Raw genomic sequence first — 14,152 nt, forward strand, 5'->3', positions numbered from 1 at the left:
AGGCATCGGTGCAATTTAGAAATGAAACATCAAAACAAAGAAGAATTAAACAGGGGTGCCACAGGGTGATGTGCTATCCCCACTTTTGTTTAATTCCTACATATCTAAGCTACCTTCGCCACTAGAAGGAGTTACTATCGATTCCTACGCCGATGACTGGACAATAATGGCCACAGGCCCGGGCCCAAAGATCGATGAGCTTTGCAACAGAATAAACGGCTACCTCCCTGATCTCTCCATTTTTTGGCCTCGCGAAACCTGGCCCAAATGTCGACCACTTTGAACATCCACGTCGATAGCACTACGCTACCGACAGTCCTACACCCCAAAATCTTCGGTGTGACGTTTGATCAGGATCTACATTTTGGTGAGCATGCAGCCGCAATTGTACGGAAAATCCAGAGCCGTATTAAAATCCTCAAATCCCTTGCTGTCAGTACTTGGAGAAAAGAAAAAGAAACGTTCATTACCACTTACAAAGCAATTGGCCAGCCGATTGCATCCTACGCGTCCCCTATATGGTCACCAAGCCTAAAAATAACCCACTGGAATAAGCTACAGGCCTACCAAAATACTGCGCTCAGAACCGCCACGGTCTGTCTTCTTATGTCCCCAGAACACCATCGACATAATGAAGCGAGAATACTCCCCATAAGGGAGAGAAATGAGATGCTAACCAAACAGTTCCTGTTGAATACCCAGAAACCTGGGCATCCCAACAGATATCTAATTGATGTCCCAATACCGCCTAGGGACTTAAGGAGTTATCTCCGTAAGCATTTTGAGAAAATGTGGCACCTGAGAACTCAGCTGTATGAAACAAAAAACACAAGCAGGTCCTTGGTGAACTCCACAAACAGACGTCGGACCTTTATGCCAGGAATTGCCCGGTGAATCCAATACTCAGAGAACAGTACCCAAAACTTGCGGAAGAGGAACGCATACTCTCCAGGGAAACGCGAGTCACTCTGGCTCAACTTCGTTCTGGATACTGTAACATGTTAAACTCTTACATATCCAGAATCAACCTCGACATACAAAATGTATGCCCCGCTTGAAATGTGTCCCTACATGACACCAACCATCTCTTTAATTGTAATGTGGAACCTACGCCTCTAACACCCCTTTAATTATGGTCCACCCCTGTCGAAACAACAAGTTTCCTTGGACTCCCGTTAGAGGATATTGATGACAATTTGTGATCGGTCGCAGCTATTAGGTGGGGTGAAACGATTGTTTACTATATAGTTTGGCAGCTTAAATAGAGCTTATGTTGCGAAAAGGGTGGAAGGCAGTGGACTAGGCAGTCGAATGTCATATAATGAAGGAATTGATGTTCGGAGTTTTTTCAAAATTTGCCCGAAATCCTGAATCACAAAAGGGAGTGTAGTTAAGTACGAAAATGAAAAAATGTAGTTAGATTTTGCTCCTTTTTTAGCAGACACACATACATGTCTACTACTATGGCTGTCGCTTCCATACTACTATTTCATTATTAAAAAAAAAAAAAATTAGTTCTGAAAAATGCTACCTTTTCACATACGTTTTCAAACACGGTTGCCACACCATGTTTTCATTTAGGACCAAAATGCATCGAAAAAAAGACCAGATCTTAAAAAAAGGACCAAATTTTAGGTTTTTTATTGGTATACAAACAATTGGGATGTTTCAATGGTTTAATACAGGCATGCGAACCGATATCATTTCGTTACGATAATTAACGTTAATAAACGAAACAAAGTAATTTCGTTTCGTTTATTAACGTTAAGAACGTCAAATTAACTAAATGATTTTGTTTCGTTTTCTGCCGTATCAAAACGAAATCAAATCGTTTATGTTGATTATTAATTTCAAACTATGCTGGCAAAGCTGATTAATGGCGGAGTTATTAAAGGTGAAAGCACTAGCCAAGCTGATTGCAACTTTTCTCATGAATTTTAACAGTACGAACATTTCTCAGAGTATTTTTGACATTACCACCAACGAATTACACAAACAAATTACATGCAGTTTGTGTGTATGTCCGCTCGCTGTTGCCACCTTACGGCTTCACCATGGCTATAGCATTGCCAGCACAATTCAAACATAAAGTATCACGTTTGTGTTAACGTTTTTAACGTTAACGAAAGCTTTTCGTTTCGGTTAAAAACGAGATACAATTTATCTTGATAAATTCTTTATCGATAATATTTCAAAGTGTTTCAACGGAAACGTTGGAAATTTTTTGATAGACGATTAGCTTAACGTTAAGGTGCATCCCTGGTTTAATATATAACATTTTAATAAAGTAGAAACTTGGTTTTAATTCAAACTGCACAAACAAAAATAAAGTTCACCTATAGGTATTATATGTTCACATTTCTAGGATTAGTCTATGTCTTTCACCAACCAAACGTTGTGAACCTAATTTTGCTTGATTGCAATGGAATAAATTGCATAGCGCAGTTAGGTTTTATTAAAGAACGGTTTAAAAATTTGCGTTGTGGCAAACTCAGTAAATCGTAAATAGAACTAAGCAGTGGTGTTAATGCTATTTTTATAGATGTTTACTTTTTCCCTAACAGTTTAAACTTCATACCAGAGCCTAGATTCAGTAAGTGTGAGTTGGAACTCAGACTAAAAATCAAGCGTCTTAAAAGTTTCTACTGTGTAATAACTGAATACCGATCGAAATATCTAACCACTAAAACAAGTCTTTTTTCTGATAAGTCCGTTGTTTCATCAAAAATTAATAACAATGTGTTTGCCCGAACATTCAACACTTCCCTTTTTCATGCCTTGCCTAAATTATCTACCGGGTGAAATGTCACTGTTCTGCTACATTTTATAGATAGAGCAATTTTCGTGGTAAGAATTCCATTGAAGTGTAAATTGGTTAGGTATTTCAATTATTTTATACGATGTTTAATGATTAAGTTGAAAGACGACTTTTCTAATCTTTAGATTTACCGGAAGTGCAGGCCACCATATTTATTTTCAAGGTTGCCCTCTATTTTCATATCGATAGTTTTACAATATTTACAATAGGGTTGCTTAACTTCTAATAACTTAAGCTACATGTACATGTATATAATGGGTTTACAGAAGTAAATTGAAAATTATGTGTGGGTAATAGATTTTCCGAAAATTTTATTAGCAGTATTTTGAATTTTTGTTTCAGTGAAAAAGAAATAAAAGTACCAAATCCGTGCCGAACAAGAACCAAAATTGAGAAAAAGGGACCAGCGGACTATATGGGGTTGAAAAGGGCCCTTTTTTGTCCAAATGGACTGAGGTGGCTACTGTGTTCTCAAATGCAAGATCCACAACAAATACATTCACATATATGTACTTCGACATTACGAAATACATTGTCGCGTTGTAAGCCAAAGTATTTTTGCATAAAACCTTTTTGACCACCACAATACCACAGATTAAGTTAAAATTTCACAAAAATAATAAATTTTTTCGGAAATCACACCGAATAACTGCAGTCCTTGTTTACGAATTTAGAAACAATGAGAATGGCAAACACGAACGAGTATGAAATATAATGTCAAAACGTATATGCACATGGTTGTATTTCAATGCACGAAAATTCTTTAAAAACGCATGAAATTGTTAAATTAAAGTTAAAAAAAATGTTAAAAACTTAAAAAAAAATAAATGTAAGGCGCGATAACCTCCGAAGGGATCTAAGGCCGAGCTTCTCTTCCAATTTGCGTCGTGCTCCTCTTGATTTTCCCTACAAATTGGCCGGACGGGACCTACATGTTTTATGCCGACTCCGAACGGCATATGCAAGGCAGATGAGTTTTCACTGAGGGCTTTTCATGGCAGAAATATACCCGGAGCGCTTGCCAAACACTGCCGAGGGGCGACCCCGCTTACACAAATTTTCTTCTAATTGAAAAACCTTATTTCTAAAATTTTGATGTTGCTTTGCCCGGGGTGTGAACCTGGGGCACACGGTGTGCTAGGCGGACCACGCTACCATCACACCACGGTAGCCACCAATGAATGTGATATGCTTTTTCCATAATTCAAACCAAATCTCAAGCCCTTTGGAAGAATGTCGCAAGGGGGAATAAGTTTTATAATATGAGTACAAAAAACTACATCTAAATATAACAATACCAAAATTTCAGTTTAATCTGTTAAGTTTATTTCTAAACTAAACTTAAGTCTGATTTTATTTAACCAAGCGGAAAATAAGACCGATTCAACTTTACCAAGCCCATTGATTTTAGTTGTAGTAATCAGTTTTATGTGCAAGTCCTCGTTGTTGAGATATTGAGCAAAATTTGAACGTGGATGACCTTAAAATATTTTACTTCAATATAGGATACCCGCCAGATGAATGGAGCTATTTATACTATTAAAATAGGATGCATTTCGTTTAAATACAACAACCATTTGTATATCTCAATATAGGATACCCATCAGATGAAAGGAACTGTTCAGACTATCAAGATAGGATGCATTTCGTTTGTGTAGAACAACCAGTTGTGGAGATATCTCCAAATAAACACTAAAAACCAATGATGTCGGAATCGTAACATCGACATATCGCGACCGTAACATTTTAACTACTAATTAATCAGAAAGGGTTAGGAAGTGTTGTTTTTTTGATTGCAGTAAAAATATATACAATTTCAAATTTAGATATGGCAAGATGGTTTTAGTGACTTTAGTAGGAAAACTTTACAATGTATGGTATGGAAATGAGTTCCACACAACTAATAAAATGTTGCGACCTTTACGCTAACCTAATTTATCTCAATATTTTTTTAACTTCTTGAAGTCCTTATTGCAAACTTATTATAATTCAACAACTACTTTGAGAGTTTTATTTAAGATTATGAAAGTTTTACACAAAAGTGTCGCTACCGTAAGAATGGGAAATCTAAAATATTCATTAAATCGAATAATAAATAATTAAGTATTCTCTTTTTTCTAGAAAGGGTTGTCTGTTAAGGAATTTCATTATGAGAAGAGATCACAGTTGATAGTTTGCGCAAATGATTGAAAATGTGAAAAACAAATAAGGCAATGCTAGTGCAATATATGCGGTAATGGAAGCCCTTATAGTAATTAATAATTGTTTGGAAATGGCAAATTTTATTAATTTATTTTTATCAATGGCGGCATATCTTAGCAATAGTAGCGATAATAATCAATATCCGTCTTGGCTTTCGTCAAATACAAAGCCATCGCGCATAAAGTCAAATGTAACCATAAAAACGAATACAAAAACCATGCATCAATCCTCCAAGGCCGCAACTGTTTCCGCTAATTATTTTTACCTAAAGCAGTCTATGAATGATGACGTCTATAATTATAGATTAAGTGAAATCAACAATATCGTTTTCAATATTTTCAACCAAATTCAAGGGCACGGCAATGAAAGCGGTGGTCCAAAAAAGCTGGTTTATCAGAAGCAGCTTAAATATTGCAGTAGCAATTTTTATTACTGCAATTTTATGCAACAATGGAAACAGGAAACTGGTGCTTTAAAAAACAACCAGGATTTCTATGACGATGTTTACGAAATAATAGTTTACATGCTATTTGCTACTCTTGCCGAAGTAATTCCACTAGCGCTGGGATATGTCTGGAAACTCACATCCTTCTATTGGTGCAGACTTCAGTTGTTTTTTTACTGCTGTCAAAGGAGCGTTAGATCACTATTTTTAAAAGAACAATTGCAGCACCAGTATGCTATCGCTGTCTACTACGTATGTGTTATCCAAAATCTCTCTAATATTACTATAATAAACAAACAGCACTTAAATTTAATGCGACAAAAGCAATTAAAGAAAATATTGTTTCAAACAAGGAAAATTTTAGTTGTTTCAGATGTAACTTTTGGTATTACAATAGAGTTTAAGTATAAGCCAACAATACCTAACATTACAAAAGTGACAATTGCTCCAAAATATAAAAAGTTTGGTCAGCAATATATTTTAATACTTACGCTGATGTTTCGTACATCCGGTGCGAGTACATACATTAGAATACAGGATTGCCCTCATTTAGTATTTACAATAAAGACATGCAAGTCAAGAGGCGATAGAAAACTATATCAACGGATCGAAAATTTCCTAATGGAAGTGCTAAACACTTTGAGGAGCCAAAAACTTGCCCGAAAAAAATGTATATCGGTAACGTACTTCTCAACACCTTTTGTAAACTTGAGGCAAAAGTCAATCGCTACAACAGCGAATTCTTCAATTGTACTCAAATTAAGAAAGAGACAGAAAATATGTCCCTACACCATAATCAAGCTGGATTTGGGATGCTGCTGTTGGGGTTTTTATTGCTTATACTTTTGCAACAACTGCAAAAAATTGTTATGGTGTCAAAGATTTGTCTACACATTTTTGCGTTGCATATACTGCTACTACATAGCTCTAAGCCTTCACTGTTGCTCGTATTGTATATGTTATTATTACACTCACTGGACAACCGGTCATTTATTTATCCTACCATCTGAAAGCTTTAACTGGATTATTTCTGAACCACAGAAACATTGTTATATGAACTACCAAAAACTTCCAGGAATATCAAACACAGATTTGCTTTTGCCTAAAACTATGGATATGGGGATATATAAGTATAATATACAACATCTAGATAACTCTTTATGTATATTTTCTTTTGAATACATATTCGTGTACTATGTGAAGCAAAGAGGACAAAGGTTGTGGTGCAACGCCGCCAATATATTACAGACTAAAGCGGAGGCCACGGTAAATGATCATCTACTTATAAATAAAAAAAATAGATTTGTGCAATACGTTCGTTGCAGTCTTTTATATTTGGGTAAATACATATTTCACAAATTAATTAACCTAATGGAGTTTATCTCCCGTCTTATCAATAGTAAGCTTCGTAAGAAACTATTTGTATCAGGATCGCAAGCGATTGTTATTAAAATAACAAGAAATCAACAAAAGCAACATTTTCATATCCTTTGTATCACTTACGATCAACAGTTTAAAATAAATAATTTGTGCAGATTTTTTTGCAATAATTGGAAGCGACATAGACGTCGCCGACGCCGAAGGCGCCGACAACGCATAACTAAATGTGAACAACGGAAAGTGCAACATGTTACCCTTCAATTGTCACAAAAATGCCATTCCAAAGACCATCTACTACCCAGTTCAGATATTAGCAAAATTATGACTTCAAGCATGACATTCTGGCTCATGATACTGCGAAGAAGGACGACAGGATCAATATCAACTTTAATGCAGATAGGGAATCCTTATATTGCTTTGAACGAAAGAACAGACAAGGAGCTGGTGAATCCTCCATCAGCAACAACATTGACTTTGGATGTAACAACAACGACTAATACAACAACAATGACCTTGCATGGAACAATAATGCCCAGTACAGGACGAATTAATCGAAGCAGAGCTAGACCAAACCTTGTATGGCTATTTATTGGGTTGGTGTGGTTTGAATGCCAGAAATGCGTTAACTGTTCCATTAACAGAAATAGTCAATCTGAACATCCAACGCAGGCTCAAACACAAGTAAATACACGATCGGCACTTCACACATCTTCAAAAGAGTCTTTGAATGGCCTTTCGTCTTCGGCAGACAACTACCATCAACAAAAATCACTGCCTCATAAAGTTCCCCCATCACGAATATCTTCAAAATTGGTTTTGCATACACGCCTAAACAAAACAAAAAATCCTCTAATGCAGGATATAGTAACAGTAGCAACTTTTTCAACACCGTCGTTTAAGTTCAACATAAAAGAAGAAAACACCAATGCTAACTTTAAGAGCATTTGCAGTGACCAAAATGTATCTTTAAATATACGTGCTTCTTCCATAACTGAAGGCACAAATAACTGTAATATGCGATCCCAAAATGTTGATTCGATTGTTATGACTGAACGAGTAAATCATGATTGGCTCGAATCGTATATTAAAGGGGATGCGTTTCCTCATTCTTTGGACGAGGAAGGTAAGTGCTAATGTTGGAATGTGGGAATGTCAGCTCAACGGATGGAGGGCCACTTTGGCCTGCTTAAATCCTTCCTGCATAAACAAAAAAGTCAAGCCTATAAGTTAAAGCAACGAAGAAAGCTAAGGGGAAATGAAAAACTTATAAAGATAAGAGGGGTCGATCCTGCCAGCAGAGTCTACCCGTGCTACCTCTATCTAAAATCATTTACTCTAAAAATACTTACCTTTCTTTACATACTTTAAAATATTTTCTGTTTCATTTAAACACCACTTTTCCATTTATTAACATACATATGCTTAAACTTAAAAGATCTTTGAGATAAGTTTGGCTGCACCTAGGTTGGGTTGAACTGGCCGGTCAATAAAGACTAAACCGAGAAACCACAAATAGGTACCTTAACTTATGGTATAGAAAAACTCCGCCTTCTTGGTAATTAATTATAGGACACTTGGACGTTGTCCTGCCCTAAATTTGGCCTATCTGAATACAATTTAATAAGCTTTTCCGCCTGACCCTGCCCTCCCCCCTCTTCACTTTTTCCTAATCCTTTTATTCACTCCTCCCTCCGCCTTTTTCGCTTCATCTATCTCCATAATCGTCTCATTCTATCTCTTTCTAAATCTCCTTCTCCTTCTCTCTTTTCTCTTCTCTCAATTCCTTCTCATTCTTCTGCATCACTTATTGCCTGTCCCAGAGGGTGGTATGTATTTTATTCCAGTCCCAGTCCCACTCCGAGCCTCAATCCCCGTCCTAGTCCTAATCCCAGTCCCAGTCCGTCTCTGGATAATATATTACTCTGTACCAAACCACTCATCAGCAGCTTTCATTTGATATCCATATTATATAAACACTGTCTAGGCATTCACTGGTCCACGTTTTGGCCTATATCTCTAGACCCTGTACCTGTAGTAACCACCGCGTGAGGTTTACGCAACTTGTGTGAAAGTTTGAACAAAATCGACAGACGCATCTCTTCAAATACCGGCGACCAACTAACACACATTTTAGCCTTTCTTTTTATATATATAGATTTTTATTTTTCACACTTCACTATAATATTAAAACGAAATGCAGATTTTCGTTGCTTTTGAAATTCGGCTTAAAAATTGCACATGGAACAACTAAAGACTCTCCTGTATTAAAAAAAATGTCATAGTAGCTCTGAATCGCGGCCCCCCTCAGAAAACCCCCACCCCTCCCTCTCTCAGCGGGCCTGGCGAGGTGCTATACTTGATATCATTCGCTATAATATTTTTTATTGACAAGCATGTTGTTTAATTAAACACCAAGCAATTACACGGAAGTATATCCGCACCACCTGAAAATATGACACAGCGTATACGTAACATTTTAATATTACATATAAACAAATAAAAAAATGCAATAAAATAATATTGTGACTATAAGCTGAGATATAACCTATCCTACATTTCAAGTTATATCAAACTACAAACGGGGTGCAAAACAAATTCAAAATCGGTTCTGTAGTTTAGGAGTCCATTGGCCTTAAACTCGTGACACGTGTTTTTATAAGCTTTTATTTAGTTTCACTTTTGTTGTCTGTAATGGAATCTTGCAAGTTAAATTTGATACACTTCCCGGTGTCCGATTGAGCTGAAATTTTGCACACATATATAACTCCGATGACAATGCAATATTACTTTGTTAGAATTCGATAAATTAATCGATAAGACAGTTATCGGTAAAGATTTGTATTTACTTTGGCATAACAGCCTAAGTCCCATACAAACCCGCCGGTACCTATCCGTGGATTGTGATATTTGGACTTGGTGAATCACGCGTGTCACGCGTGGTGAATCTCAACGCTTGCGAAAAGCGGAGACACAACCCTCTGTTGTATTTCTGTGTATAACCAACATAGCTGAATTTTTAAGGCTGTTTAACTCTGTAATCTTTTCTGTAATTTAATTTGCTTTTGAAAAAATTACCTATTTGAAAAAAGCTGGCTGAAAAATATTGGCATAACAGCTTAAGTTAAATCAAGAATGGAAAATCTTGGAAAATTTGAGCAGATGTGGCAATTTCGCGCATCCGTTGAACGAAATATTGACAATCTGCTGATCATCGCTAGGAAATTAGCGACAATCCATCAACTAAGCAGCACTTTAGCAATACTACTGTTATTATTTGGCCGCTCAAACACACACATATTAATTGTGCATTAAATCTAAAATATACAAATACACCATAATAATTTACACGGCCAAAGCCATAATAATTTACTCTACTAAAAATAAAAAAAAAAATTCATATTTAAATTAAATTTATGAAAAAGGCTTTTCTAAGAATGTTAATAAAACGAACTAAAAAGTAAAAAATAAAATTAAAGAAAAAAAAACTTTTTTAAAAATAAGCTTTTATTATTTTGGTTAATACAATTAACTAAAAAGTAAACAATAAATTGACTCTAAAGAAATATAACACTTTATAAGTTCATTGTAAGCTTAAACGATAATTAGGCTTTTTCGTCTGCGACAAAAAAATTCTATATTGTACATATTTATATATTTTTAACATTAAAACTTTACACCTAAATTATTAAAGCTTACAGTTTATATCACAGTCCTAATTGTTCTAATAAAAGCGTGTTACATTGCGATAGCAAGAAAATGAGATCCTAAATGTTCTTAATTATACCATCAAAATTTAACACGTTTTTTATTAGAACAATTTGAACTGTGATATAAACTGTAAGATTTAATAATTTAGGTGTAAAGTTTTAATGTTAAAAATATATAATTATGTACAATATAGAATTTTTTTGTCGCAGACGAAAAAGCCTAATTATCGTTTAAGTTTACAATGAACTTATAAAGTGTTATATTTCTTTAGAGTAAATTTATTGTTTACTTTTTAGTTAATTTTATTAACCAAAATAATAAAAGCTTATTTTTAAAAAAGTTTTTTTTTCTTTAATTTTATTTTCTATTTTTAATGATTACTTTCCAATTGATTAAAAAAATCATGATTTTTACGATTATTGAAAAAGTCAAAAAATAATCAAAAGTAATCAAAGATAACGAACAACCATTACGGATTTTTTCAATTTTTTGTAAAAATGTAAAAAAATTTGTACTTTGCGAGGAAGGATCTCGAAAACTTTTTATGTTTTTGCAGATTTTGTTTTTTTCTCTCTAAGCTATGTTTTATTACAAAAAAACAAAAAAAATACGCTTTCATTCAGCAAAATCGATGGACTAATACACAAGTTATAAGCATTCAAATAAATATATCCATTTAATACTTAAATACACTACTGGTTCATATGTGTTAGTATTCGTATATCAGTTAGTTAGCAGGTAGATTTTCGAAGGGTTATTAGATACAAAAAACTGTTAGTGTCGTTTTCTCAATTTTTACTTGTTCTAAGTATAAATAATAGTACATGCGCCTTGTTCCTTCATAATATCTGCAAGGTTCACCGGATACTGTTCAGTTTATAATTGTAGTTTATAACCCGTCATTTACCTAAAAATATAATATGAATAAAAGGGCACGAGATTTTGAGTGTACAAATGATCCAGATATCTTCTGTTTCATCTGCGGTCAATTTATCGACGTGTGTTTTCAAGTATTTTGGAATTGAGCCTAAAAACCATGCACCACATGTCGAGTCGAATTTATTTTTTTGGAAACCGGAACACAAAGGTGCGTCGTAAAAATTAGGAATTTGCTCCCTTTTAATGCGTAGCTGACTACTTTCTGAAACTATCTATTTGGGCGGCATATGAAATTTATTACACCAATGAAGTGGAGGGAACCAAATTGCCATTCAGCGGCCTGCTATATTTGTACTACAAAAGTACTTGGGGTTGGAAAGTCAAGAAAATTAACCTATGCGATCCTATCTAGAGTGTCATTACCAGAACTAAATTCAACGGAAGCTACATTGCCAGAATCAAATTTAACTTTAGTTCCAGCTCCAGTTTCGTTGTCAACAGCAGTATCTGATTACGCGGCATCATGTTGTACTGTATTTCAAAGGAAAACGAAAGAAACTATTTATCACAAGCACAACTCAATGATTGGATAAGGGATTGGGAATTGTCAAAGGAAAAGGCCGAACTACACGCCTCTCGTATGCAACAATTTAAATTTGTTTCATCTGATGTTAAGGTAACATATTATAGAACTCGTCACGAACAATTTTCCAAGTACTATACGAAGGAGGACAGTGTTTGTTACTGCAAACACATTGCTGGTCTATTCAAACTGTTTGGTAAACCATATGATTCAAAAGAGTGGCGATTTTTCACAGACGGCAATAAATTAAGTTTAAGGGCTGTTTTATTGCATATTGGAAAAGCCCTCTATCCCGATCGCGCATGCAGTAAATACGAAGGAAACGTATGAGGTATTCCAAAAATTATTCAAATTAATCAAATACGAAGAACATGATTGGAAAATATGTGTCGATCTTAAAGTCGTTGGAATGCTATGTGGTCTACAAAGTGGAAAATACTGTTGATTGCTATGCAAATGGGATAGCCGAGCTCGCCAAGACCACTACATCATAAAGGATTGGCCAGAAGGAATCGAGTTTCAAGTTGGGGCGGATAACATAAAATACTCCCCACTTATAAAGGAGGAAAAAAAAGGACGTGTGGCACTAGGGGACTGCCGCGGTAAAACTATTGCATATTATCAACTTATACAATTATAATATTTATGCAACATTTTGTTTTCTTTGATATGAATTCAAGTTTTGTCTTTGATATTAATTCAAGTTAATCTTTTTAAGCGTGGTGACCGATAAGAAAACAAATGTTTTACTTTTATTGAATAAATGAGAAGTTAATATTTAACTTTCAATTTAACTTTAAATTTAACTTTATTTTTAACTTTAACTTTAACATTCACTTTAATTTTAACTTTAACTTTAGCTTTAACTTTAACTTTAATTTTAACTTTAACTTTAAATTTAAATTTAACTTTCACTTTCACTTCAACTTTAACTTTTACCTTAACTTTAACTTTATTTTTAACTCTAACTTTAACTTTAACATTCACTTTAGTTTTAACTTTATCTTTAACTTTAACTTTAACTTTAACTTTATCTTTAACTTTAACTTTAACTTTAACATTAACTTTCACTTTCACTTTAACTTTCACTTTCACTTTAACTTTAACATTCACTTTAACTTTACCTTTAACTTTAACTTTATTTTTAACTCTAACTTTAACTTTAACTTTAACATTCACTTTAATTTTAACTTTAACTTTAACTTTAACTTTATCTTTAACTTTAACTTTATCTTTAACTTTAATTTTAACTTTAACTTTAACTTTAACTTTAAATTTAACTTTAACTTTCACTTTCACTTTAACTTTAACTTTTACCTTAACTTTAACTTTAACCTTAACTTTTACTTTAACTTTAACTTTAACTTTAACTTTAACTTTAACTTTCAATTTAACTTTAACTTTAATTTTAACTTTAACTTTCACTTTCACTTTAACTTTAAGTTTACTTTTAACTTTAATTTTCGCTTTAACTTTAACATTCACTTTAACTTTAACTCTAACTTTAACTTTAACATTAACTTTAACTTTAACCTTCACTTTAACTTTCACTTTAACTTTTACCTTAACTTTAACTTTAACTTTTACTTTAACTTTAACTTTAACTTTCAATTTATCTTTAACTTTAACTTTATTTTTAACTTTAACTTTAATTTTAACTTTAAATTTAACCTTAACTTTAACTTTATCTTTAACTTTAACATTAACTTTAACTTTAACATTAACTTTAACTTTAACTTTAATTTTAACTTTAACTTTAACTTTAGCTTTAACTTTAATTTTAACTTTAATTTTAACTTAAGCTTTAACTTTAAATTTAATTTTAACTTGAACTTTAACTTTAACTTTATTTTTAACTTTAACTTTAACTTTAATTTTAACTTTAATTTTAGCTTTAACTTTAAATTTAATTTCAACTTTAACTTTATCTTTAACTTTAAATTTAACTTTAACTTTAACTTTAACATTAACTTTAATTTTAACTTTAACTTTAATTTTAACTTTAACTTTAACTTTAAATTTAAATTTAGCTTTAACATTCACTTTAATTTTAACTTTAACTTTAACTTTAATTTTAACTTTAACTTTAACTTTAAATTTAACTTTCACTTTCACTTTAACTTTAACTTTTACCTTA

At 33.3% G+C, this 14,152-nt stretch overlaps 1 protein-coding gene across 2 annotated transcripts in view; it reads left to right on the top strand.

The window, feature by feature from the left end:
• Positions 1-14,152, top strand: part of LOC137235468 (uncharacterized) — a 718,941-nt gene that overhangs the window by 393,772 nt on the left and 311,017 nt on the right. For both annotated transcript variants that reach the window (XM_067758464.1, XM_067758465.1), the window contains exon 2: positions 4,940-7,968. In XM_067758464.1, coding sequence (XP_067614565.1) covers positions 5,055-7,968 — 2,914 coding nt within the window. In that variant the 5' untranslated portion in view covers positions 4,940-5,054. The remainder of the gene's footprint in view (positions 1-4,939; positions 7,969-14,152) is intronic.

The sequence above is a fragment of the Eurosta solidaginis genome, chromosome X (genome assembly GCF_040869045.1).
Source record: "Eurosta solidaginis isolate ZX-2024a chromosome X, ASM4086904v1, whole genome shotgun sequence".
Taxonomy (NCBI): Eukaryota; Metazoa; Arthropoda; class Insecta; order Diptera; family Tephritidae; genus Eurosta; species Eurosta solidaginis.